The 27,925-nt window shown below is 43.5% G+C and overlaps 2 protein-coding genes across 9 annotated transcripts in view; one reads left to right on the top strand and one right to left on the bottom strand.

The window, feature by feature from the left end:
* The window catches only part of flfl (serine/threonine-protein phosphatase 4 regulatory subunit 3 flfl), a 36,836-nt gene extending 19,641 nt beyond the window's left edge, over positions 1–17,195 (top strand). For 2 of the 3 annotated variants that reach the window (XM_065447163.2, XM_065447162.2), the window contains 6 exons: positions 2,883–2,976; positions 7,034–7,172; positions 9,865–10,054; positions 11,545–11,962; positions 12,319–12,485; positions 14,997–17,195. In XM_065447163.2, the coding sequence (XP_065303235.2) occupies positions 2,883–2,976; positions 7,034–7,172; positions 9,865–10,054; positions 11,545–11,962; positions 12,319–12,485; positions 14,997–15,113 (1,125 nt within the window). In that variant the 3' untranslated portion in view covers positions 15,114–17,195. The remainder of the gene's footprint in view (positions 1–2,882; positions 2,977–7,033; positions 7,173–9,864; positions 10,055–11,544; positions 11,963–12,318; positions 12,486–14,996) is intronic. The other variant, XM_065447164.2, reaches the window with a different exon arrangement.
* A 3,843-nt stretch (positions 17,196–21,038) lies between these two features.
* On the bottom strand, positions 21,039–27,859 carry LOC135914323 (cilia- and flagella-associated protein 36-like). 6 transcript variants are annotated; one of them, XM_070521677.1, is made up of 11 exons: positions 27,838–27,859; positions 26,174–26,292; positions 26,032–26,093; positions 25,843–25,950; positions 25,518–25,747; positions 23,783–23,830; positions 23,495–23,636; positions 22,327–22,443; positions 21,973–22,258; positions 21,227–21,312; positions 21,039–21,157 (listed from the first exon to the last, which is right to left on the bottom strand). In XM_070521677.1, the coding sequence occupies exons 2-10, from the start codon at positions 26,283–26,285 to the stop codon at positions 21,305–21,307; spliced, it is 1,113 nt and encodes a 370-aa protein (XP_070377778.1). In that variant the 5' UTR covers positions 26,286–26,292; positions 27,838–27,859; the 3' UTR covers positions 21,039–21,157; positions 21,227–21,304. The 6 variants fall into 6 exon arrangements, with proteins under 6 accessions (XP_070377778.1, XP_070377777.1, XP_065303197.2 ...); XM_070521676.1 differs by lacking the exon at positions 27,838–27,859 and adding an exon at positions 26,610–26,632; XM_065447125.2 differs by lacking the exon at positions 27,838–27,859 and adding an exon at positions 26,470–26,598.
* Between the last annotated feature and the right edge of the window lie 66 nt (positions 27,860–27,925).

The raw sequence follows: 27,925 nt of genomic DNA, 5'->3' as shown, positions 1-27,925 counted from the left end.
GCGTCAGCGTGGAGCTCGCCGCGTGTGAATGGGACTCAGAAAGTGAATCCGTTTACCGTCAATATTCTGGCTGCGCGCGCGATGCAAAGCACCGGCAATCGGCAAACTGCGTTCAATGATATTTTCGCAACAATGAATATATCGCACCGCGGGTTGCATACGAAAACGTGGCAGGGGTACGTCAAAACGAAGTTGACGCCCGCCGCGACCCGGGCAGCTGAGACGCTTACAACAGAATGCGCGAAGTCGGTCCGGCAGCTTTACAGCCAATTAAACTTCGGCAACCCGGGCAACGTTGCTGTATCGTACGACGGGTCTTGGATGACTCGCGGGCACAGTTCGCACATCGGTGTCGGCGCCGTCATTGAACTTTTTACGGGACTTGTCCTGGACTACGTAGTGCTGAGCAACTTTTGTGCCGGTTGTCAGCGTGGACCAAAAGTTGGTGACCCTTCATACGAAGAATGGAAAGCCAGTCATGAGTGTCAAAAAAATACGGATAAGAAGGCTGGTGAAATGGAGGTGGAGGCTGGCCTCATTTTATTCAAAAGATCGCTGGAAAAGTACGGCCTAAGATACACAACTGTGCTGTCGGACGGTGACAGCCGTACTTTCTTGGCCCTAAAGGAGGCCAAAGTATATGGCTTTATAGAAGTTGACAAAGAGGATTGTGTCAACCATGTCCATAAGAGGATGGGGACAGCACTACGTAATGCCCTGTCAAAGCACAAGGGGCCTGGCTCAGAGCCACTTGGTGGAAGAGGAAGGTTGACTGGAGATTTGGTCAACAAATTGAGCTCGTATTATGGATGGGCTCTGAAGTCCCACACTGGTGACATTGAAGCCATGGAGAAGGCCGTGATGGCAAGCTACTATCACGTAACTTCAAATGACGTCATCTCGAATCATAGCCTTTGTCCAGAAGGTCCTGATTCCTGGTGCCGGCAAAATGCTGCAAAGGCCAAAGGCCAACCTGTGCCAAAGCACCGCTACAATTTACCTGCTCATGTAAGCAAGGCATTACTGCCAATCTACCAACGGCTCTCTGACAAGATGCTGCTTGAACGTTGCCAGCGAGGCAAAACACAGAACAACAATGAAAGCCTGCACTCGCTAATATGGGCGCTTGCACCGAAGGAGCAGCACGCATCACTCTTCAGCGTTGAGGCTGCAGTGGCGGAAGCAGTCATGAAATTTAATGCTGGCTGCAGGAGAACCTCGGCAAGCATTTTGCAAGAACTCTCGATGAACCCTGGCGAAAAGTGTATGCAGCGCATGGAAGAAAAGGACCGGCGCCGATCAGCCGCATCTGAACACAAGCGTGCATCGGCAGAAAATGTGCAGTGCTTGTTCAAAAAGCGCCACAGAGGCACAAATACCCAAACTGACTATGCCCCAGGAGCCTACTAATGTTTTGGGAATGTGTATGTGCACACATTTGTGACTCTTCACAAATAAATGTGACATTTATTTGTTTTCTTGATTTTCTCGAAATGCTAATTTTACCCACCCAGCAAGACATTTACTGTGATATATCAGTAGCTATCATAGATATAGTACTAATTTTTTTTGTAGCATGAAGCTAGATGTTTGGAGCACCAAACATAGGAAACAGTTTTTCAATTTTCTTTGTTTAAAGTTTTTAAAATTTGTCTTTTGTCTGACTAATGCATGGCCATGTTCAGAACAATGGAGTTCAGTGCACTATAAAGTAGGAAATATTGATCCAACCATAAAAGTTCTTCCTATGTTGTGAAGCTTGTGCTTTCTTCTATTCGACCATATGTCATTTGTCTATTTTTGTGCAGCGGTTATTTGTCTATTGTAGTAAGAAAAAAGACATCGTAAAATACATTGTTTTCTTAATTAAGTAATGAAATAATGAACCTACAGAAAAAATAACTGCATTTTTAGAATCAGGAGAAGAAACTAAATAAGCATGCCAATTTTTATCAAGTTTGGTTCATAAATAAATAATGATAACTTTTAATCACCATGTCCCCCCTTAACTGCAGTGATTTGTGCCAATTTTTCAACAACCAGGCTAATGAGGGCTGCCTCCCCCCCCTACAAGCACCGAAAATTATTGTCTAAAGTTGTGGTTCTGACACACTGGAGCAAGTGCTCTGTTGTGAATAGTTAAGCAAAGCAATTACTGATCAGGTGCTTTAGTAATTAACTTAATTATCATAATAATTTCAGTGTGCATTTTTTAACAAAATTACTCGGCATGATAAGGAACAAAGTCAAACAAGTTCTTCCAGCTTTTTTTTTTTTTTTTTTTTTTTTGATATGTGGAGTTATGGGCATTACAGTGTTAGAAGCCACCCTGTAGTTGGATCTGGTTGGCCAATAAGGGTGTCTGTAGTGTTGGGCAAGTGAGAAGTTACCAGAAATATTTATGGATGGACAATTTGTCGACGCCTGTGGCTGTCAAAGCGGCATATCTCTTTTTGTGTATGTTTGCTTTTGACTGAGATGTTCAGTGTGTTTGGGATTGTGCTACGTGATGTGTATTTGAAGTTTTGGTAGGGACAAGTGGGCATTCTTTTTTGTTTTCTGATACAGCATGGAAAGATGTAAGCTACCCTTCTTTGCCTACAGTTAACACCTATTACGCGCACACACAGAAAAATAATTATTTTTTCCTTTTGTTTTTTGCTCGTTTTCGTTTTGCTTTTTCCTCTGTTTACTTCAGTAGTGCATCTATGCGGCTCTAAAATTACGGCTGTCTACGTACGGCGACAACTGCATGAACATAGTGAAAGAGCCGTGTGCACTTACATGTACGGAATTTCGATTACATTATTTTCTTTTGGGGGTGTGTTCCTTGTAAAAATGGCAACATCTTTTTCTCTCCGTTCTTACCCCATCCCTTCCAGAAGTCTGAATTTCTCAACTTCTTCTACAAGCACTGTATGCATGTGCTTATAGCTCCAGTACTTGCCAATACCACCGGCGATGCGCCCAGCAAAGGTACCCATCTCTATGACTCTGTGCTTGATTTTCATTCTGAAGGAAGCCAGCTAAATTAATGTTGATCATCCCATTAGCTTTTGTCGTTACAGTATAACCCTGTTGATACGTTTCTCAAGGGACCGTGGAAGAAAAAAAGTGTAACGGTTGGGAAGGCTTCAAATTGCCACAGCAACGTTAGAAACAGGTCTGAATGGCTGTCAGTAGTTATCAGATGTTTCGGCACTTGTGCTGTGACTGCAGACTGTTGCACACATAACTAAGGGACACTTACTATGTTAGGTGACAGTAACCCCTTTCTGCTGTTAATACAATTCACCGCAATGTTTGGCATATGCTTCACTGCATAATGTGGCTCTATTGCTGTGAAGCTGACTTTAGGGAAGCAGCCATTATTCAGTGCACAGTAGACCCTTGCTGGCCCGAAAATAAATGGTGGATTTGGCCCAGAGTGTGCGGTTTGCCATATATTTATACAAATAAACACTGAGTGCAAGCGGCTGCTTCACCAGCTGCTCTGTGCAATTTTTTCTTGGTACGCTTGTGCAACTTTGGTTGCTTACGGCAAATTTTAGCCGCTTTTGGAACACCATTTCTTTTTATTATTATTGCAACATAACGGTGACTTGTTGCAATGTATGCATTTATCAGCTTCATAGCAGCGTGTGAGAGCAAATTTGCCTCTGCCCTGCTAAATTTACTTGATTGCGACATTCAGATGCAACGTAATATGCAAGAGCATTAAAAAATAGCAATATACAAAATGGGAACATAATACGTGGGCATTGATGGGATTTAGGTTGCGACCATGAAAGCGTGACATAGCAGCCGGGAGAACACAACTCTGAGGAACGTATCAACAGGGTTCCACTGCACCACTCTCCCCTGACTTAAATGCCTGATCCCCTCGCCCCAATGAAAGAATTATGGGTTATTGTTCACCATGCTATTAAGAACTGGTTTCATTAGGTTTTTATTAGGTTTCATTAGGTTTTTAATACCCCAGGCAGCAATTGTGCACAGTGCATTTCGGGGGCAGTTTGCCCATGCATGGGCTATCATTGGTGCGTGTGCGTGCATGCATGTTTGTTATGTTACACCATGCCTGCCTAACAGCTAAAATGTGTTTGCATTGTTTCACGTATAGCTAGAGGTGTTTGAATGTTATCAAATTTCAGATACCAGGCAAATAATTTACTTTCAATATTTGTATTCGATTAAATTACAAAGTATTAAAAAGAAATTTTGTTTGTTGCTCACCGTCCAGGAGAATGTGCCGTTCTTTCTATTAATTTCTATATAACCTGCAAATCTGCACTCAGCTTTGTGTTACATGCTCCTGTAAAGGTGGAATTTTAGTGCGTAAGATAAGCTCAGCTGCTGGACAATTAAGTTTTCTGGGACAGCCAGCCTCTAGGCAGCAGGGAGCGCAGGTTTGTTGACAGCGAGGGCACAACGAAAGGATATGGGGGCAGTCGGGAAACGTCTGTGCAGTCAATGTTTCGACAGCGAGCCTCGTCTTTGTCAGGGCAGTAACCAGCTGCCCTTGTCAAAATGTCTCCAGCGTCATTCGTTGTTCTACCACAGTTACACCTCTGTCACACGGCCAAAACTAAAGTGCACTTTGAGCAAGGGCACTCCAGCGCACTGAGTGTCATTCTGGCGGAGCGCTGCTACACGAGAAAGAAAACTGTTCTTTCAGATTGGTGGAGATGGAGGTCGAGAGCCAGGAGGCAAAGCATATGCTTACAAATGTGTGCACAAAAACAGTTGTAAAATGTTGTAAACAGCATTTACAAACACACGACGGCAGTGATGGCAAGTTCACCAGGACCAGTCCAAACGACACGCTCCACCAAACTGTATGGACATTACATGACAAAGCCATAAACAGCCTAATTGCTAGAGTTCTTGCTTTTTTTTTTCTTTTTTTTTCTTCTTCAAGCGTTACCTTCTAAATTTCGCAATATTTTTTAATGTTATTAAAGATTACTACTGACTCTGCTTTCATTATTGCTTTTACTCATTGCTAACGAGGCTACAGGCACACTGATGAGTGCACTCTGCAGTAAGTGTATGCATTCCCGTGTGGCAGCCTGTGAATGACACTAGCGGCGAATCATAAGAAGCCAACAAACACTGACACCAAGAGCAACATAGGGTGAAGGGCACTGAAGTTTGCCCATGTGACAGGGGCATTAATCCCTTCCTGGCTATATACCATGTTTTTCTACTTATAACCAACACCCCCAATTACAACATCCGGGAAATAAAAAAAAAAGAGAGATGTCGGTGTGTATAGCCCATGAAAATAACTGCATACAGCGACGCTCAAATCTTTGCAAACACAGTCCATTCACAGATGCACGACTCATCCACTTCATATCTTCGGCTAGCGTCTCTGTTCTACCCCTCTTTGGCAATGCTGATAAAGCTGGATTCACACGACGGGCGTGATCGCAGACGAATCAGTCACGTGACATCTGATGTGAATCAGATCACTTCGCAGGTGCAGCTAGCATTCACGCGACAGAGGATGACAATGTGGCCGGAGCAGCCCTCGCATGGGCCACGGTGATATCGCTCTCCGCCGTATCGCGAAGCACTTTGTGTCGAGCGAGGGAGCACTGTAAAAACAGGTGACGTACGAGGTCACCGGCACCATATGCACTATTCAGTATACACAATATGCCCACCCATAAGGAGGAGGAGAATGGACAACCATGAAGGAGGGGAGCTTCAACGTGCAATGGTGGGGAGAGGGTCTGGTTCTCTAGGAGATAATGAAACTAAATAGTGGAAAAGATTGCCTCGAGGTAAGGCAATGTGGCAGCAAGAATCGCGCTGCCAGGAAGCCACACCTTCAGGTGAAATTTAGATACAATCCACACTCCAACTTTACTGTTAACTTTAATTAATTTTGGTGCCAGTTGTAAGCACAAAATACAGTACGTTTTTTGATGCAGTGCTTCACGGTAGGGAGTCCCAGCTGTGCCGTGGCTTATTCTGAAGCAGGTGCAATGCAAAAGCACTCACATATAAAGATTTACACTAGGCGCACTGTAAACAAACCCAAGGGATACAATTTTAACCTAAGCCTCGTGCTTCCCGCACTCAATCTTGATGCGTATACCAAGCATGCTATTCAAGGTGGTGTTTATATGCTGAAAACATCCTGCAGTCACCGACCGATTTTTTGGATGCCTGATTATCCAGACCTCCTATTGGCACTGCTACAATCTGTATGGAATTAATGTAAATATCATAAAATTCGAGTGCATTATGGTGTTCAATTTATCAGGCAGGATCTGTGTGCCCAATTTCGCAAGCATCACTGCCATGCACAAACTATGATTACTCAGTTTGTTGCCTGTACCCTCGCTCTCTCTCCCGGTGCAATTTCTCGCTTTTCCAAGTGCTGCATGGTTGTTACAAAGAGGTTGTTGACCTGGCGACAAACCACAACTTCTTGCTGACTCGTGACAAAAGAGAAACGACAGAAATTTGGCGCCTGCCAGCCTTATCTGTGCACACACTGGCAAAAGTACAAATTAGGCAGAAACCTACAAACAGAATTCGGGCAGCATGGCCAAGACCTCTAACCATGGCATCTGTACTATATCACGGAATTGCAAGGAGCTATTTTTCCACGGTAGCACTTCATTGAACCAAAGCCTTTTAACCTTCCCTTTCTTTTTTTGTTTTACTGCTGGCTTTAAAAACAAGTAAATTTTTTCCCCTAAAAACAAATTTCTTTTCATGCTCCCTATTATCCCTATTATTCTTGCTGTCTCACCCACCATGGTGTAGCCTACTGGTGCTGCTGAGCTCGAGGTTCGACCCCGTTGGCGGCTGCCGCATTATGACGAGGGCAGCGGTCAGAATCTCCCCCTGCAGCATTCCGCAGAATAAGATCGTTACTTTGGCATGTAATGTCTGAGAATGAATTTTTGTTTTAATTTTTGCAATCTCCTCCGTTTCTGAAAAATCGGTTGGCGACTGTATAGCTGCCATTGTGGCATCTATGATGGAGCACCGTGTGTCCTTGTTGCTGCAGAGACGAGCCAGACGGCGCAACTGCTGAGCCTGATTGTGGAGCTGCTGTCGTTCTGCGTGGAGCACCACTCGTACCACATAAAAAATTACGTGCTGCACAAGGACCTGCTTCGGAGGGTGCTCGTCCTCATGCGCTCCAAGTAAGTTCCCTCACTGGTGTCTTGGCATGATCAGGCCTGTGCAGACAGCTGTCACACAGTGCTAAGGACGACATTCCGGTGGAGTTTAATTGCTGTGCAATGGCGTTAACCTCTTGTGCTCTTATAGCCTGAGCTTCTCCTGCGTGAAGATTTAAAAAAAAAAGAATTCTCAGAATGAATACCCGTATCTTTTTCCACTTATGTTATTAATTTGAGGGCGCCGTCTGGTGACAGATGCGGACACTAAGCATGGTCAGCCATGGCGTCCAAGATTTGCAGTGCTGTGAGCCACGCCGCTGCATTGTTCTCAGTGTTAACTGCACCGCGTGCACTGGCGCTTATACACTATTATGGCCGACATTCTTGTGATTTGTTCAGAAGTGGTTACTGACAGGATTCTGTACACCAGGAATGTTTTCTGAAATGATTTTTACTGCTGAAAATTTAAAACCCCGCATCAACGGAATTTGTGATTTAACAAAGTTTTTTGTTTAAAAAATTCAGTCTCGGCAGGTGTATTGTCTCGCATCATATGGTAATCTGTAGAACAGTCAGGATTGTAGACATCGCAAAACTGGTACTACAGTGAAACCTTGTTCAAATGTAGGTGGCCGGAGCTTGGAAAAAAGTATGTGCTAAACGATAGTACTGCTTAACCGAAATAGCACTAGGTCGCCCACTTACCTGTCAAAAATGGAACTCGGACAGAGTGCGATGAACGGGCAAAAACATGCAGTATTTATTCACTTCGCATGACAAAAGCCTTATTTTTGTTTTATGCTGCGGTGGTCTAGCAGCGCGACAGCGGCCTCAAACTTACTGAAGCTGCGAGACAGCTTTTCAGCCAGCTCCCTCTTTTCGGCAAGCACTCACATAGCAGATTCCTCGTTGCTGTTGCATATTCTCCGTGCATGGGCGCAGTAGCGCTCTTGCAGGACGCCTTTTTCATTGCTGGATTCCGTTCTCGTCACGACGATTGCATTCATGAGGCTCACATAACACACAGCTTCTGGCACTGTAGAGCCTGAATCGCCCAGGCTGTCACATTCTGTGTCGTCATCATCACTGTCGTTGGGCGACACTTAGGCAACAACAGAGGCAACGATGGCGAAAAGTAGGAACCTCGTAGCCGATATGTTTTCACGGTCGCAGCAGTGCTGCCAAGCAACTTCTTCGCATTCGAAATGTCGCACACCGTAGTCAACAGTAGATCCCTGTCGCATGCCAGCGCCGACTTCTTCGTGCAACGTTCGATAGCTCGAACGTTGTCCAATTTTCCTTTTATGCCAAGCACCCAGTGTTTTTTATCCGAGCTTCAGCATGACGCAAGTCCTAGCTTGCACGGTGCCACAACGCTCTCTCATGGAATAAAGAACCAGCTGCTCCCTGGCCCGGTGCCGAAATGATGTTGATGTGGCCTTGCACGCAAATGAACAGGTCGCTTGGAGGTCGTTGTTCTGATCTCTGAGGCTTGTTCTGCCAGACCGCCCGATGGGGATGACACACAGCCGTGATTGTGCGACGAAAAGTGTAAACGTTACTTGTTAACCAATACGTAAGCAATAAGCTGGTACAGTTTATGCGTATACAAACCGCATTAACACATTATGTTCAATGATCGCTAACTCAGGGATTTGAATTTACTACTTTTACAACGAAACTACTGTTTTAATTAAACAGGTACGGCTTAACGAGGTATTACTGTAATTGAAAAATTCATTTCAAGTTGGTGTACTATGTTGTGAAATTACTGGCTTCAATTTGTACATACCAATATGCACGCTAAAGTAATCAGTTAGAAAGTTGATTGGTGAAATTACGTATTTTGATTTGCACTTTAGTTATGTCCGCCTTTTCGAATGACCCTGCTTAACAAGTAGACTTGTGCTATATTGCACAGGCAATTTTTTTCTTTTTTTCTTTATTTAAACAAGAACAAAAAAGAAAGCACCCTGTATATTGCGATACAGAACACACAGACAGCAGGTCTGGAGTAATACACTAGACGTACGCTGTTTTGTCTTCATGCCATTTTTCCACAATCTAGCAATGCAGTACCCCTTTAGACTCCAATTCTGTCCAGTGAATATTTAGTTTCACCAAATTCCTTGCATCTTCAGAATCGTGAATATACTTACAGCTGTAGAACTGAGAAGGAATTTTCAATTCATTGATTTGTTACGTCTACAGAATGTTCACCCCATTCGAAAAATCTCTTCAATAATGTAATGTTTTCTCAAATTCAGATGGGGGCAAGCAGTAGACATAAGTGGGTGTGAGCAGCTTACGAAAGATATGAGAAAATCAACAATTTCATGTCGCATACTTCAAAGCACCTATTCAACTACCTACTTGAAAAGTATGCCTCGTGTAAAACATTGTGTAGTGAAAGACATGAGCTTATTACATACTAGTATCACTGAGAGCAAACACTCAGCCACCTGCCTTCCAACTCGTTCTACAAGTGTTCTAAGGGGTAACACATTTTAAATAGTATTTTCGTTGGTGCTCTTGCTTTCGAGCCGCTCTCTTGCACAATTATGCAAACAGCACCTAAAATGGATAAGATTTCAGAGTCTGTTGCTTTAGGTCCCATGCTGTTTCTAGAGTGGTGCAGCAGAGATGTGCTCTTAGATAAACAATGCTGCGAGTCTCTCGTACTAGCAGCCCTGGCACTTGTCCTTGCACGCAGGTTCACCTTCCTCGTGCTGTGTGCACTGCGCTTCATGCGACGCATTGTGGGCCTCAAGGACGAGTTCTACAACCGCTACATCATCAACGGGAACCTGTTCGGGCCTGTGGTGGATGCCTTTCGGGAGAACAATGGCCGCTACAACCTCCTTGACTCGGCTGTGCTGGAGCTGTTTGAGTTCATCCGAGTGGTGAGTGCAGACCCCTTTGCATTTCTAGAGGTGAATGTGCTTTGGCATATAGCACAGGTTGAGTGAGGACACCGGACAATGATGCAAGCTCACGCTGATGACAGCATGTTTGTGTGTGTGCGACTGCAGCAGAAACGGACAACGTGGAACAGATGGCGGGCAGAGGTTGAGACAGCATGACCACTTGCATTGTCTGAATCTTTGTCCGTCATCTGTCTGGCGCTTTTTATTTTCAAAGATGTTGACCTACCAAACCATCCAGTTTGCTGTATTGATTTAGCAGGATTATGTCCTCCTTTTGGTGTTCTGTTTGCACTATGTTAAAATGCTTTCACAGTAAAGTTTGCCACGTCTCAGTTATTAAAAGAGAAAAATGAAGATCAGAAATTTATTTTCTTAATTTCATGCCGAAACCTCAGTGCCGCTGTGTCAGTGTGATATCACTAGTTTTAATTTAACACTTTAATAATTTGGGGAGGGGGGTGGTGGCTCGGTAAAATTTCCTTAAACTTCTTTTTTTTGCGTAACCATGGTGAGAATTTGTGCACAGGCGTGTACAGGCACACATGACTGATTACTTCTGTTAGTGATGGATGTCCTGTATAATTTGTAAACATGTGTGAATAAGTCTTCTGGAACTTCCCATTGGTGCTCAGGCAGCACTGCAGGTAAATCCTACATTCGGTTAGCTTTCTTTAATTGTTTTAATTCAAACATATTAATGGGCCCCTTCGAGTTTGAATTATTGAGATTCGGCTGTACAATGCAGTCAATCTTCGCCTACAAAAAATTAACTAGGCCTGAGCCGACCCTCTCAAAATCCATGATGTCATGGCTAGCTGGTGCTGGGACTTCATAGCAGAATCGCCACCCATTTTTAATTTTTGTGTCTTTTCTGGGTTGGCAAGCCTCTTCTGGTGGTGAGAGTGGCTTCTTGTTGTCCTTGTAGAAGAGTGCTGTAAAAACTGGAATATAGGTTGACTCTGGTTTTGAGATAAATAAAATCTGTGGAAATAAAAAAAGCACAAGTTCCACTTTCTGTTCATGGAAACCAAACATGCTGCCATGCTCCCTGTTCACTTGCGCATATTCTATCGTGTCACTTTCTAATGCAGCAGCAAAGACAAGCTCAGGCCTAATTTTGCGTACCGAGACAGTAGTAACTCACATTTGCACATTGTCTATGAAGTTTTCGCCTCAGCAATAGCAACAGCGAAAATGGTAACTTTCTTCGTTTTTCTTTCCCCATAGTGACCAGACGACATGTGAAATTGTGCCAAAGATGGCAATGTCAGATGAAGGGGCACTTTTATGCTAATTCTTGGGTGAAAAGAAAAACTTTACCAGTATTGCAGTTTCTGCTATAATTTACTAATACTACAGCCAAAATACTTTTATTGTTAACATCCCTTAAAGAACAAGGCAGCATGCACTTTAGTGTAAGAAGGAAGAAGTAGCTGCAATTGCCTTCTTGTTGTGCTCTCGTGCAGGACGACGTGAAGTCCCTGTGCCTACACGTGGTCGAGCGTTACGGCAAGGTCCTCGACAAGGTGGACTACGTGCAGACATTCAAATCTCTCCGGCTCCGCTACGAGCAGCACCAAGAGCGACTCCGCGAGCGGCCTTCCCTGGAAGGCAGCATCCTTCGCGGGGCAGGTGGCGGGGGTGGGGGCATGCCCGGAGCAGCCCTGGGTCCCGCTGTGGTAGGAGGAGGCGCCCTTGGGGCGGCAGCACGGTTTCGGCGTGACCCGCGGCAGCTCGAGGAAGACGAGGAGATGTGGTTCAATGAGGAAGAAGAGGAGGAAGAGGAGCTGGAAGGGCCTCCGGGAGCCGTGGCACCAGCTGACAGTTTTAGCCGGCGCCTGGACGCCGAGTTCGACCAGCTGGGAAAGATCCTGGACAAGAAAGGTAGCATCTCAGTGTTGATCCAGTAATATCAAACCAAGCTTTTTCTTTTCGTCAAAGTAAATGGGCATGGCCTGAATTTGAAACATGCAATCTGCAAAGTGCAGTGGGACCTTGATGTAACAAAGCAGATTATTTCTTATAGTCTTCATTTAAACCGCTGTATATTTAGCTGCAATATAATGGAGTGTTTGTTGTCACTGCTCCTTTAATAAGCTGCATGGCATGCTTACCTCCATCACAGAGCAGTCGGCAAGGGTTTCCTATTAGGTATATCAAGAATTCGTTGGAAGATGTTTTTTTCACATTTTTGCAGCATAGACAACAAACACATTGTTCCTCTCTCTTTCTGTTTGCAGCGCAAGAGAGAGAGGGCAAGGAAAATGTGCGCACCTTAAACCGATCAGGGTCGCCAGTTTTGAACAACAGTGCTGGACGGCGGAGCCCCTCTAATCCAGCAGGACCTCTGAGCCCCACGACAGTGGTGGAGGTCAAATCCCCCACGGGACCCCTTCAACAGCGAAAGGTCTGTCATTGTTCTCTTAGTATTTCGTTTACACCATAGCTTACATGAGGCCTTGTTCACATTGCCCCACCCTGTCGCCGCCACGTAACCGATTGCTGTCAGAAATGGGAATATGCGTTCCATTTCCCCATTATAGACTGGGTGTTTAGACACTAAAAAATGCTGTTTTAGGAACCTGTAACAACTGAAGCTGCAATTTATGGTATATCTAGGTGCCAAATACTGTCCTTTAGGCATGTATAGGCTCACTAAGAACTTCCACTGTGAATTTGAGGTTAAATTATAATTTTTCTATAGGATACAGACTAAACCATGTTTTGTGAAATACTTTTTATTTTCTCAATAAATCAGATAAGGTATGTTGTACAGCCTACAAGGTTTATCTGAAATTTACTATGAGTAGGCACAACGAGAAAAGTTACAAAAGCAGCAACATACAAGCACCCATAAATATTTCCAGGTTTAATGCTGCGCCTTCTTTTTTTACTCAGTATTAGTTTTTTATCCAGTAAACAAACGATCAGCATTCACCTAACTTACGAGCACATGTTCGATGATCTAATTGTGCAACATACAATGATCCAATGCCCTTTCAATTGCAGAATGTTAGCCTGTCAGAACCTTTGTCAGTCCTTTCAGTATGGAAAACCCGGTATTTTCGTCCTACACAGATTAAAGTTTTGAACTAACTCAGCAACTTGTTCATTGAGAATGGCTGCGAACCTTTTCTGAACCTCCCACTCAAATGCTTCTATGTGCACAGTTTGTACTTATATGATAAATAGATGTGATAAGGACGAAAGTAAAAAATAGGCACTTTGCCTAATGTTCCGGTGTCTACTTACGATACAAAAGAAAGACAGTGGTGCAAATACTGGATAGTTTAGCTTGTCCGTATATATCATTACCATTAGCAGATTGCTGTGTTACTGAGGGCATAAATGTGAGCAGCTGGTTTGGTGGCACCACCATCTAACAAGGACAAAGAGCCAACCAGTAACCAACCATGTTCTGCTTAAAAGGCCCCTCACAGAGCCCGGCAGCAAATTTTGGGTATACGCTGGAAGTTGTTACGTGTCCTCCAGGGAGCGTTCTGCCGCAAAAATTTTTGACATCGGCTCATTAATAGCCACGATAAAAATATTTCAGTGCCACGAACCCATGATTTTAGAAGGTGAGCTCCACTGCATAGTGAGACGCTCTCTTCACTCGCACCGTCTAGCCTCCGCAAGCGAAGATCATTCCCTGCGTTTTCCCACACCGGACCTTGAGATTTGTGTGACGTTTCCGCCTCGGCTTTTTAAGCGGAGTGAGGGAAGTGGTCATGCTGCTGCTGGCATGAGCCTTGTGCACCAGTCCCAAAGGTTGTGGGGAAATTTCTAGCGTATGCCACTCTGAATGGAGCGGATTGGTCTGTGCATGGCCAGGGGCCTATATTTTCATGAATTCGCTTATCTCAAAACTCCACTTACTCACAATTCTTTCACCACTTTTAACGGACTTTTACTGTACATGGACAAGCTAGAATTCTCTGCGAACACATGTATAATGAGGAGGATAATGTGTCTTTCTCATTGTGTTTTACTTCTCATTGTATGCCTGTCATTCTGTACCATAAATATCTAACTTGCTCAACTTCCAGTTCTGAATGTACTGCACATGTGTTCGTATAACCTGTTGTACCCCCAATTAAAGCATCAGAGGAGTGGTTGGACATATGTGCATAACCTGTTGTCAAAGCAGCATGGCATCATTGTGGGTTCAAAGCAGAGTTTTAGAAATGATTCTTTTTGTGTGTCCATCCAGCCACGATTACTTTCATAGCTGCTCTCTGTGTGGTTTTCTAGGCAGTCATTCACGGGAGAAGTTTGTTTTTGGGCAGTGCTTGACGGCAATACTTCCATCAAGCCATACATATAAGGCAAACAATTGCAGCACCCAAACTTTGCATCTTGATTTCTTAAGACTTAGGTGCTGGTTACATGTTCGCTGGTATAGTACAGCACTACTGGAAATGCGTATAAATTGCCTTATTTAATAAATGTAAATTTTTTATTGTTTTCTTGCACAGTTCTGTTTCGACTGGACCAATGAGGCTGGTTGAACTTTTTGGCAGAGTTTACAAAAAAAGGACGGGAGAGAGCACAAACTTTTTTATTAGAACAATCCATTATTGCTGCTAGCAGCTGGAATGCTATTGAAGTAAGGTCTATCCTATGTGTACATTAAGGAAGAGCTGTGAACTATCATTGACTGGGTAGGTGAACACAAGTGCATGTACTCTGGACTGACCAGTGGGGCCACCTAACCTAACCCATTGCCGAGAAATTAAGAAAACTATAGTTTTGAAAGTATACTTAATCAGTCATAACTGATTTAGCATTTCTCTTTTAGTGTTCGTTTTAAAGATGTATTGTATTGGATCAGTTTTTGGTAAATGTGAGAGACACCGTGAAAGAGAATGGGCTTGCCTTTAGGAAAGGGAAATGAAAACTCTTGGATTGTTTGCAGGGTGGCCTTGTTGACTACCCCGATGAAGACTCTGACGAGGAAGAAGAGGAGGAGGAGGACGGCAGTATGACAACAGGCGGTCTTCCCTCTGCGAAACGGCCGCGACTGTCATCTTAGCGCCCACCGAGAGTGCTTCCCTGCCCCTCCCCAACACTGCTGTGCATGTGCGTGTGCACCACCGTCGTCTTCTCGTCCATCCATCCCTCACCATGAAGCGCCCCCCCATCCTGCTGTGTGCCGGCAGCAAGATCCCCTCGACGCAGTGGACAGCATTGCCATCGTCTTTGTCACCTGGGCAGTGATCACACGCTCTTCACCACAACTAAGGCCATGGGCCTCTCTCTCATCACTGCTTGCTGCCATGGGTGGATACGAGAAACCAGGCAGCAGTGGCAGCTGCGAGACGCTGCCACGACGCAGCTGCCACGACGACGGCTGATGTGCCAGTCATGACAACTAAAAACTGCAACATGGCGATTGCCTTCCCCCCATCCCGTTTCGTTTTTCATTGTTCCGTATCAGCTGCTGTGACGTCACCTTTTTCTATAGACTTCGCACAACAGGGATGTGCTTCTAGGGGGAGATAAGTATGTGAAGGACAGATAGTAGCGCCACTACCTTATTTTGCCATGTTGTGCTATGCCTCTGCGTTTGAAGATCTCTTCTTCTGTCTTCGCCAGTTTCCATCCTTTTTTCGTTATTTCTCCCCTCATCACCAGAGAGACGTTCGCATCACCACCGTTGCCCTTTCTCAAGACCATCTCCCGGCACCTGCCATCTTGCATCCTACCTTCTCTGTACATAGTTATACATAAACAATAGATATATATATATATATATGTGTACACATACGCACCGTACATGCATATATATATGTGTGTGTATACATACACAAATTTATATATATATATTATAAATATATATAAAGGGTATGTATCAAGCATCAACTGAATGTTAAACTTCGGAAACTGTAAAAAAAATGCAACGACCGCAGTATGTGCTGGCAGCCTGGAACAAAGTGGTGAAAACGAATGTTTGTAGCTGTAAACATTTCCGAGTTCTCAAAAGGCTGTGGCGTGAAGCCGGAGCTCTGGGAGTCATTGGCGACCATCATTTCATGCTATGCTATTCTCACAAGTCTCTTGGTTGTAACTCTCGCTTCCGTCCGGGGTTCCTCCTGGATAACACACATCATCTAGTGTCATCATATGCTTCGATTTCGCAATATTTGCAACCCCGCGCAGTAGCGGTACATTTACTTTTGTGGCCCTCTCACGAGCCACGTTTAATTAGTTCACACCTTGCATGTTCCTTCCCATACTTCACCATAGTTCATTTTGCGTAGACTCCTTCCTTGTTTCCTGTACATCTATCTATTCATGGGCCTCCACCGTGCCTAGTTCTGTCAAGAATGCATTTTTCTTTCTTAAAAAAAAGAAAAAATAATCATAATTCAAGCAAGTCTGTCTCTGTTTTGTTCACTTCCATCCCAACATGGGATGGGGAAGAAATGGATTACGTGGCTTTGGTTGCTTTCGGGAAAGAAGGAAGTGTTGTCATCTTTGCCTAAAGGACCAGTTCTGAATTTTTTTTCAGTTTTTTTTTTCTGTTTTTGGCAAAGAACATGTTGCGTGAACAAGTGTCTGCAAGAAGAGTGAGCAAGTTGTGCAGGTGCGCTTGACAGCACAGTCGAACTTTACCTTTGCCCTCGTCGGGGGATGTGTGCAAACAGCTAGGGCAGAGAGAGACAGACATTGCATCATTGTGAAGAAAACAAAGAGAGAAAAGTGAAACTACAAAGCATCTACCAAGGCAAGGAATGCCTCACCTCACTGTGGTGCATGTGCGAAAGGCCGTTGTTTTCACAATGTCAGTGCAAGACAAGTCTTTTTTTATTATTATTATTATTATTTGTGACAGATTTGACTGCCAAGTGACTGCCACAGCTGGCAACTCGTCGACCAACTTGACATTGGTGCGTCTTTTTCTTTCTTTTTTTTTTTCCTAGTGCCCCTCCTTTCTTTGTTAATTTTTTTCTTCTTCTTTCAAGCCCATAAATGACGCCACTTCCTGCCATGCAGAGGCGGACAGAGAAGTTGTGTCTCTGTAGAGTATATTCCTCCCCTGGTGTTGATTTTCTTTATTATAATAAAAACCAGTTGTTTCAGCTGTGACTGCATCAAAAGCAGTAGTGTGTGATCCTCTCGAGTTAGCCTGTTCTGTGCCTCATGGCAAGCTTGGCCAAGGCATAACCACTCATCATCCATCAGCTAACAGGTGCTAATGTTAACGGGTGCACTAGTTGTGTAGTTATGATCAGATGGGTTTAAGGCTTGGGCCAAACAGCTCAAGGGACATGGCAGCAGTCTGAGTATGGCCACTATTTTGCCATGGCAGAGGTTTGGTTTATCTTGTAGAAACAAGTCAATGGGACGAAACACGCAACCACACGAGTTCACAGGAAACAATTCTCTCGCCGATCATTTTCTAATTTTCTGCTGCCAATGGAACCTAGCCTGCATGAGTTCACTGCGACACTGCCAAAGTATTTTGCGCTGTTAGCCAAGCTTCGTTGGTTTACTCTTAAAAACATGCCAGCTGATCTGTTGGCCTGCCGTCAGACAGCAGACTCTAGAGTATGCGCTTGCAATTTCATGTTCCAAGTTGGCGTTTCCCAATCTGGCCCATCCACTGAAGGTCATACACTTATGTTGAATGTCTGTGCACTGCTAAGAGTATTTAAAAAAATTTTCAGCATGTTTTATTAAACCAAGCATGCATTAAAGTGAAATTTCTTAGCCCCCTGCTGTGCAGTAAAATTTAAGTGCGTGGGAAGCCACAGCATCAAGTTTAGGGGGCAAGAAAGCGAGAGAACTGATGCTTGCAAGGGCGCGCACGCAAATATTTTTCTTTGTTTTCTTACTCGCCAACACTCGCCTTCCGCATTAGTTCTTTTTTTTTTTTAATTATCCGCACTTGCAACACTGAGCCATTTTATGATCAGAGTAACCGTGAAATTGTGTTTTCTTCCTTTGCCCTGATTCTTGGCTTCTCCCAGCACGTAACTTTTCTTGGACTCTAAGGAAAATAAGCTAGCTGTGTATATTATAGTCCTTGAATATGAAATGTGCAACTTTTTTTCCAGGAATTAGGGACTGTGTACCAAACAAAAAAGAAATTACATTGAAGCAAGACTGGTGTTGATGCCACCTTTAACACAACCCAGAGAATGTATGTCATGGCAACATTTGGCCAACATTAGCTGATAGTCTGTGAACAGAAGCAAGGTGCATTGCATTCATAAGTGAACAAAACTCGACTTGGCCAAGTGTTCACTTCTTCCATGAGAAAGTTCCGCAAAAATACTATGAAATCCATGACTTGATGCTGATAGTGCTGATGCGAGTGCTGTAGCCTGATTGCAAAACTGAGGAGAGAGGTTTGACCTTTCTTCCTTTTGCTAATAAGCTATATTTTTTCTTACTGGAAACTGCAAATTAAACAAAACATAAAAAATGGGATTTGGAAGTAAAAGATGCTTCCCCTCATAAAATTGGCAAGTTTGATGGACATAATAAGTCCCTTAAAATAATCTCGATCTGTTAACTTTAGTTTCATATGATGATGAACTTGCAGAATTTCTCTAATCTGGTGGTGCAAGAGCAAAACACAGTCTTACTTTTTTCAAATAGGCTTGCATTTCTTGAAAGTGCTTTAGTTAATTCAGGACATCAGTTGACTACCTCTTGACACTTGCAGCGATTGTGTGCTTTGCTGGGGGACCAAGTGGTAGTATACCAATACGTGCAGCGAAAACGGCTGACAATTCCAACACGCTCCTGCGCTCCATTCTCAGGAAAACTATGCGAATTCCCAGCCCTGCGGCTTTGCCTAGATTGCTTTAGTGGTATACAGTAGACTTCCGTTAATTTGACTCCAGGTTATTCGATCCCGGGCGGCACCCATGCATCTCTATTAGCCCAAATTTCCGTTATTTCAATCCTAAAAGTGCCCTTTGCCGGATGATTTGAACTTGATTGGTCAGCACGCACTCGCCCAACCCCTATGGTGGCAGCATGTGTCCCGGCGAAGCTTAGAGGACAATGAATGACTTAAACATATGTTCCAACGCGCGCCTTTCTTTTCTTTTCTCTTTTTTTTTTTCATTCAGAAAATTGGGTCGGAAATTGCCTGCCTGGTGTAGTCAGACACAAAACCAAAGCCATCTTCGCAATGGTGGTATGCTTTACCGCATAACACAGTTAAATAGCGGCGGTGCCGATGTTAAAAAAAAAAAAAAAAATGTGTGGCGAAGCTGACTTTAGGAAACCAGCCGCCTTTGTGCAACAATTTTTGCTGAAAAATCGGGTGCGTGTTAGACTTTTACTATGTTTAGGAACTTTAATGTCATTTCTACCTCGGTTTTCTATTTTGCACACAGGAAGTGGGCGTGCATTTGGTTTGGGGGTGTTTTAAAATAGAGAAAATACTTCCACATGGATCAGCAGTGTGTGTCCTGCATTTTCCCCTCATTCTACGCGCCTGATAATTTGATCAATTTCGCTGTTCCCATCAGTGCTGAATTAACGGAAGCCGACTGCATACTATACTAAGTTATAAAAAATTTAGCCAAAGTGAAATTTGTTGCAGTCGGTTTTTATCTGTCTTGGGATAGCTGGCTCTAATGTAACCTACCTTTTCGTTAATCAGCAGTTATAAATAAAAAAGGGAGGGAGTTGAGAATTTTACAGACGTCGTGTGGACCCTTGACTCTCATATGGGAGATGGGAAATGAAAGTTGCGTTCGAGTGCCAGTCAAGGCAACTCAATAGAGCGTTCCCCCCCCCTGCAGGGAGGGTGGCTCACCTCGTATCATGGCCTTAAACATTTTGCTTCCATCCTAGTTACTACCACACAGTTTTTAATTATTCTTGCAGTAGAATGATCCCTGGGTGGTGTTTTACAGCTTCTAGTGTATAACCTAAATTTTCTATACGACCTGCTGCCATAGGGGGGAGGGGCTAAAACTGTAGGCAAAGTGCTGGCAATCCTCAGGCTTACCTAAATAATTTACTAAAATAGCTTTTCCATGGACCAGTTTTGGCTCTACTTCCTGACAGGTATTGTGTGTCATGACATCCTTATGCAGAAGGTAGTCATGTTGGAGCACAACATTGTCACATTTTGGAATTTGCTCCAACTTGCTTGGTTGTCTGCTAGGCTGCAACAAGGAGCTGTGCATTGCAGCATGGCAGACGAGCGAGCGAGTGTCAAAACATCATGATCTTCTGCTCCCACTAAATCAACATATCTGTTGAAAACCTGGGCACATAACGCCGCAATAGGTGAAGTAGAGAGAATGGCACTGAGTGCACTTGCACAAAACAATGAGGTACCTTTAGGTGCAGCACACAAGAGCAAACTTGCAACATTGGAAATTGATGAGCAACACAGTTTATAAATCACTGTGACTTTTGCAGCAACTTTGCTGCTGTTTGCTTTACCTGCTTCAAGAATGTGTCTAAATAAACTTGCTGAAATCATGCATATACCCCTCTAGTGTCCTTTCACAATTGAAATGCTTCCATGGCATGTATGCATGCAGGAGGTATGCATACATACAGGAAACTAAACTGAAACGTATAGAACAGCTATTGTAGTAGGTGATTATTAATAGTAAATTAGACACTTTTATACAAGAAACAACTTCTGTGATGTTATCACCTTTTGGCCCCCCATATTGCTGAAACACTTGCTTTCCACATTTTCCCTATCCACTGCCTCAAAAACAACCACAAGCACAAAAGTAACTTGTTCCAAGTATTCGCTTAGCTCTCTCGCAAAACGTGTCAGTGGAGTTCCATGCAATTATGCTAATTATCGTGCCTAGGCCATCCACACATTGCACAATGCATATGGGCATTCTTCTGCATACATTGGTGCCACTGCATATTTGCAGTGGTGTGTGTATTAACACCATTTCTATATCATGCAGCTAAACATTTAATATGGCTTCATCACTAAAATAAAAAATCCACAGAGTTTGTTGGAACAATGACAACATACATGTTTTATTAAGCTTTTTGCTCAGGATATGAGTTTAACAATAAGCGACACCATTGTTCACTGCGGTCCTTTAGGCTGGGCTGCTTGCTTGTGCTCTGCAAAAAAGGCAATAGTAATGGTGATTAGAAACCCCTCAGCAAAGGAAAATGCTGCAAGCCACTCACAGTAGCGTTGGAAGCTTCATTGTCGGCATGCTTTTTCGCAGATTTTTAGTCGCCACAGGCAAAGGCAGGACAAGGACTCTATGAATCTGAAAAGAATGAAAGCAAGTCATGTCTGTTATTTTTATGTACTAAGGTCAAAGGGAAATAATAGAACTTGTAGAAAATGCCATCCATATTGGCACGCAGTGATTGCTTGAAAGGCCAGGAACAGCTGATGATAATTATGTAAAATGTTTAATGGTGCAAGGGCCAGGTATGGCCAAAAGGAATGTCGGCACACACATGCGACTGTGAGCAGTGTTTGCCTACAGGTGGAAATGCTTTAGCTCCTACACACAGGAATGATAAGCCAATTTTCGAAATTTAAGCCAAAGGGTATGTACTTCCAGAGTGACATACCTTGCAGCACAATGTATAGCAAGGCAGCGCTAACTATTCAGTGCAGTTTTCAGAATTGTGGAAAGAGTTGCAGCAAGGGCTACTCAAAAAAGCAGCACAGCTAACAGCTGTTTGTGAGCCACTACGATGACGAGCGCACTGAAGTTTGCATCATATCCCAAATCCCACTGGTCATTCCTTGTTGCCTCGCTGAAGAAATGGAAGAATTCAGCGACATTACAAAGGAAGAAAGGAACAACAGATACACATCCCATTCCGCCATTGCATTGTTAGTGCAACAAATGTCACAAGGACTACCCATTTTTCCAAGAGGTGACCGCCTTGAAAGCCTATGAAAAATGCCGTACCTATGACTTCGGCTTTAAGCCGAGCTGCCAGTGACTTGCGGAAGGCAAGGTTCCCCTGATCAGCCATGTTGGGCGCCTCGAGCGTCACGGTGCCCCCAAGAGCGGCCCTGGCAGCCCTGGCAGAGCGTGGGCGTTGTGGCTCGTCTCGCTCGAGCGTGCTGTTGAGCTGTTTCTCACGCTCTGCACGTTTCAATGCCACCAGCTTGTCCCGCTGGTTGCGAAGGTATTCTCTGCGCTGATTAACTTCCTCGGCACTTGCTCGGTGCCGCCATGCCAGTTCATCATCCTGAGTAAAAGTCATCACAAAAGTTATATGAAACGACCTACAAATAGTGTCGGCAAGGTTTGTACTACCTCCACGGCAGCATTCTGCTGTTCACTCCCTGCTTCAGTGCTCGGTTTTTCCTTGCGCACAGTTTCCTCACTCTCGGTGGGAGGCTGTGGTGACTCTACAAGGGACAATTTGAGAGCCTGCGCAGTTCCAAGTTTGAAGTTTATTTTCTGTACATAGTGAACCTTGCTACTGCACTGTCGTTAATACAAGTGGAGGTCTTGAGGAATCACAATCACAACGATATCGACAGATATGCATCACAATCACTCTTGATGTGGGCACATAAGCATGTTGGCTTTTTCGCTAAGATCAAAGTGTAGACGATACAATGAATGAGCTACTTCGTTAAAACAGGAGACAAAAAATGGAAATGAAAGTTGTGTATACAGTTGCAAAGGACATCTACTGAGGTAAAAATAGACTTGAAGTGGCTTGAAAGCAATTAAAATGATGTATTATAACCAATCAAACTATACTAAAAGAAAAAGCTGCAAAGCAATACTAAACAACAACTACTAGAGATGGCATGTGGGTAATAATGATTTAGTCAAATGGTTGTGTATTCCATGCTTTACTGCGAATGGTTCATGATTCAGCAGGCAGGCAAGCGTTTTTTGCTGAGACTTGTTATATCATGCATGTTTTATTTCTACTAATGAAATGAGGAATGGCAGACAGATTTTAGAGCCCTAAAATACAGACTATGTGTTCCATAAATGATGCCACCATGTGTACATGAATCTTCCAGTTAATCCACTGGCCTATTGCCATTGAAATTTCACAGAGGCAACATGTTGCAGTGGGTCCAATTAAATATCAGGTTTGTAAGCATTGCTTACCTGTTTCATTTACAATAAAGCCAAAGTGTGTGTCATCTGCAGTGATGCCGCTCAAAAAATGTTGAATTTGCTGCAACACATCCATCTATGCAACACATGGTGCTATCTATCACAGCCACAATAAAAGGCTCCTTTCACTGTAGCGGCAACAGATGTTGCCATCATTCTATTGCATTTGCAGGAAATCATTTAATGACGTCCCTACAGATAATGCGCATTTCACCTTTGTTGTGAACACAACAGGCAAGTAAGGCTTGCAATTATGTAGTATTAAACCTGGTCCTTCTATTTATGCGACATTCAGTACATTTTTTTTTTTTCATACTAGACTGCATTTGTCAGTTTGTACCTTGTCCAAGAGTTCTTTCTCTTTTGTTTTTTCTGCTTCAAGCCGTTGTTTCTCCAAGAGAGTGGCCTGAATAGCATCCTGAATGAGCTTTTCTTCCATGGTCTCTTGTTCTTTCACTGTCGCCTCTTCTTCCAATGACTTCCTGCAAAAAAGTACCACAATATCATGTCCGCTACCTTCAAACATGCTCTTGCTTTAAAATCCCAATCTTTAGTAGTAGCAGTTTGTTTTATTAAGGACCAAAATTAGAAAGAAGAGTAAGGGCTGCAGGCATCATAACTGTCTTACTTCCCAGTGGACACCTGAACCGTCTTGCAGCCGTGGAAAAGACACAGGCTAAGAGAAAAGTTGGGAGAAAATAAAGTTACAATAAAATAGACATAAGGAAAATAGGAGGGCATAACTATATAAAAAGAAAAGTTGGACATTATAGTGCAAAAGTTGGACTACATTCACAGTAGCACTGGATAGCACTTTGCTACAAGCGAAATCATTTAAGAGTTCTTGTAACCCCAACTATAGACGTTTTCGAAGTGGCATAAGAAAGCTACATTTTTATCGAAACTTGGGAATTTATTTTACCAAAGTGCTGATTGCATAAAGCAGGACAGACTGCACCTTTTAGTTCCAAGGTGGACGCTCGATCTATATTTGGGCGAAAATGTTAGATTTTTTTCACAAAGATCCCACCTTGCGAAACCTTTTCTGCTAAGGTGTACATTCACCACTTCTTACACTGTTCAGAGTATTAGATTGATTGCATACTAGTGTGAAAGCACTTGAGCAAAATTGAGCATGTTAGTTCATCAAAGGGTCACATTAATCATATCTGGCAGTGTTGGAGATTGACATGCAGTGCTTGTCATTCATGGGAATAAACACGGGGCCTTAAGTTGTGGTATGTTTTCCTATAATCCACTGTATGTTGCAAGGTCTTTAAGAAATAGTGTTACAGGTGCATAAAATAGGAGAATGAGTAATATGCAGTAATTGATAAACAGCAAGATAAGCAGTGCTCCTTGTGTGGTGTTCTGGCAAGAGAATTTGTGTCTCCGGCACAGGCTGTTTGCTAGGCATAAGAATGGCTCTAGCAATGTTTATATGTGGCTATGGATGAGAGAGACCAACTGGTCAAAAAATAACTGTTTTCATTATTGAGGACCAGGTGTCGATTAAAAATTGTAACCCAATTAATTGGTACATTTTAATCAATTAATTAATCAATTATGTAGTTTGTGAATATACATACATAAGCAAAAAAAAATATCAAAGCTGGTAATTTGTCACAATGCATACTTTTAAGAAAAAAAAAAAATTGCCATTTGAATCGACAGTTACCTTTATTATCCCTGGACAACCTTACCCTGGACAACCTTTTCGTTGTCTTAAATAAATTCTGAATGAATGAAAAATGAATTATTGCTTGAATGACACTTACGCAAAGGAACATTCAAGCATGTTCAACTCATTCAAACACAATTACAGGTCCAGCTGTGGAGGCGAGGAAGCTTATTAACATTCTCTGGCAGTAGAGAGTAGCCAGCTGCAGAGAAGACACGTTCGCATGGCATTGATGTTGACAGGACTAACATCACCACTTTTATAATATGCGCATTGTCCCGCGCTCACCACCACTGCAAAGGGTTCAAGTCGCCGTCAGTTACTTCCAGCATCAAGTGATATAACAACACGTGGCTTGGTGCTGTGCTGTTTCCTCATTGTTTTCTGCTGAAAACAAGTGCTTTCATCTTTTGATCAAGGTAGATGGGGTCTCTTTGAACGATGATTTATTGCCTAGCCTCAAAAGCCGTTCCATGCCATCTGAATTAGTTCCCTTCCTTGCTGTTCAGCGGACGTGTCAATGTGGACATGTCAATGCCAGCGCTTGCCTGATTTCGGTCATGTGAGCTTAATCAATTAATTGCGATTTTAAAAATTTGGCATGCTTAAAGCCTTAATTAATCGCAAGGTTAGTCATAAGTCATCCAGCCATAACTGATGCATAAAAAAGTGCAAGTCATACTTCATGACATGAGCCATGAGAACTTCTTCGTCATCTTTGCTGTTCTTCTCATCCGCCTTCTCAGCATCTTCTGTCACACCCTGTGGTTCACCCTGGAATGAGTCTGGCACGAGACCATAACGTTGAGCCATGATCTCCAGTGCCTGAAGTTGAAGATCAATGTTCTTTTGAGTCATCATACGCTTGAAGATTTCATAATCATCTGCTGCCCAGACTTGCTCGAAGAGACCCTGAAAAATTAACACTCATGTCATGTGTTTTGCTATATACTGTGCTCTATCACTGCAACGAATAATGACAATAACCTCAGAGACTGGATGCATACCTGATGAAATTTGGCAGCTATGCCCCTGTTTGGTTTACCACAGACTTTTTCGAACTGTTCAGGCGTTATTCCCATGTCTTCCATATGACTTCCCAGCATAAAGTCAACCTGAAACATTTGGCAACGTTTACCTTGAGGTTTTCCTGCAAAGCAGTAGAGTCAGCAGCACGTAGCAAACTTTTCCCTCACCAGGTTCTTGTATTCGTTGTGTATCTTGCGGTACTCCTCGTTGTCGCATCCTGGTTCGAAGACTGCAAAGTCGCGCATTGGTACATATTGAAGTTAACATCAGCGGCAAAAGCGACTTAGAGAAAGCAGATATCAGCCTTACCGATCGATTTCTGTTCGATGAAAGTTATAATCGGAATGTTCCACGCGGGACCCCTCAGGTAGCCAACCAGGGACTCGAATACCCAGGACGATTCGTCGTCGTCCGAGGACATCGTATTGCTGCACGAGATAATTTACCACATTGTGTACAAACGGTACAAACATTGTGTTACCATGACAACTGCAGTGTGCCATGGCCACTCTCTCCGCGGTGATCAATGGTCGGAGGAAGGAACAAAACTTTTTCCTTCATCCACGGATCAATGGGACAGGGTGTTAGAGTACGGCACACAGTACGTTGATTCCAAAGCTTTGGCAACAACTGCATGGGCTCCGAGGTCATGGTCTTATTGTTGGCTTCCGCTTAAATCTGAAAACGTCGTCGACATTTAATCTCAATATAAAAGGTGCCGTGCACGACCTACTGAACTACAGACCTGCACAGATCTCCCTCCTCCAGCACGCCTGGTCTAGTTCGCCCCTTTTCCCGCTAGGGAAAGAACGTACGAGCAGAGTGGCGCTAGTCATAACCTGTTCGCTGTCGTCTGCTTCTGCGATCTGTTCAGCGCTTGTCTTGCCATTTCGGCAGGCACAAAGCGCTTGTTTTGGCGGTAAATGAATAAATTCACAAATATACAAAAGAAGACATATTTGCGAATGCTTTGCGTTTGAATAGTGAAACTAAAAGAGGATGAGTGGTGCAAGAAATGTAAACAACGAGCATATGTGGCCGCTGCAATGCTAGATCAACGGCATAAATTTCCCTTTCCTAGACTCCTTAAGAGACTGGAAAAATTGTTTGAAAAGATTCATAGGATAATCTAGCTTTCTTTAGTTGATTACAGACAGCCTAATGTCGTAGATGACATTAGGATTTACTACTGTGTGCCGTAGTGAAAGGAAGATGATCTGGTAAAAGTATAGTAAAAGTATTCACTAATAAGTCCTCCACCCGATATGTGCAATAGTCTGATCGATTCTGTTTCAAGGGAAGGTGAGCATATCTTGTTTGTAATATCGTTGGATGTCTAGCTCAGTAGAAAGCTTGCAAAAAATTAAGCGATCCCAGTGCAAAACGTGCTGCAGTGCAGGCCTTAAAAATCGTGTCACGTACGGAACTCTTTTCAAACTGTAAAGCTAGCTTTTTCGCGTAGTACGGCGGCAGCATAACGGCGGTGCTGAAGATACGTACGCAGTGAAGCTGTGTGCGTAATTCACTTTTTGAACTCGTGACGCATTCACGGACAATTTTTAAGAGTTAAAATGAGTGGTAATCGTTCTGTCGTCGAACATTACGGTGGCTTCAAGTTTCTAAAGAGCGCAGACGCGAATTTTACAACGTGTACAATGTAACTGTTGGGTACGTTGCGAACTCTATACACAATGCGATTTATAATAATCTCCTTGAAAAAGGCAGTGGGAGCGGCTATTTAACGCTATTTTAGAGAGCAGCGGACTACACGCTCCGACATTTTTTACGTTCGGGGAGTCAACTTTTGGAGCCAAGTGACCGATCAAAGCCTTGTAACATCTCTGTCACTGTGTTAGCAAAAATCATCAACTAGACAAGCAGTTCGTCACAACACAACAGCTGCCGTACTAGTTACAACGCCGCACAGCCGCCCACCGCGTAGCAGACGAACAGGTTATAAAAGCGCCACCTACGGCAGTCGGTTGAACGAAAGTGGGCGCAAGCTGCTCCCATAGAAGCCGGATATCTGTGCAGGTCTGGAGTTCCAGTAGGTCGTGGTGC

Source organism: Dermacentor albipictus, chromosome 7 (assembly GCF_038994185.2).
Source record: "Dermacentor albipictus isolate Rhodes 1998 colony chromosome 7, USDA_Dalb.pri_finalv2, whole genome shotgun sequence".
Lineage (NCBI taxonomy): Eukaryota > Metazoa > Arthropoda > Arachnida > Ixodida > Ixodidae > Dermacentor > Dermacentor albipictus.
The sequence above is the reverse complement of the archived record's forward strand: the minus strand, read 5'-3'. Positions and strand labels throughout refer to the sequence as shown.

Bases quoted from the DNA above. Each gene is read 5' to 3' on its own strand.
- LOC135914323 (XM_065447123.2), bottom strand. From the start codon at position 26,515: ATGACCTCGGAGCCCATGCAGTTGTTGCCAAAGCTTTGGAATCAACGT. The intron at 25,951-26,031 runs GTGAGGGAAAAG...CAAATGTTTCAG, and splicing joins ACAACGAATACAAGAACCTG to GTTGACTTTATGCTGGGAAG. The intron at 23,831-25,517 runs GTATGACTTGCA...CTTTTCTCTTAG, and splicing joins CTCATGGCTCATGTCATGAA to CCTGTGTCTTTTCCACGGCT.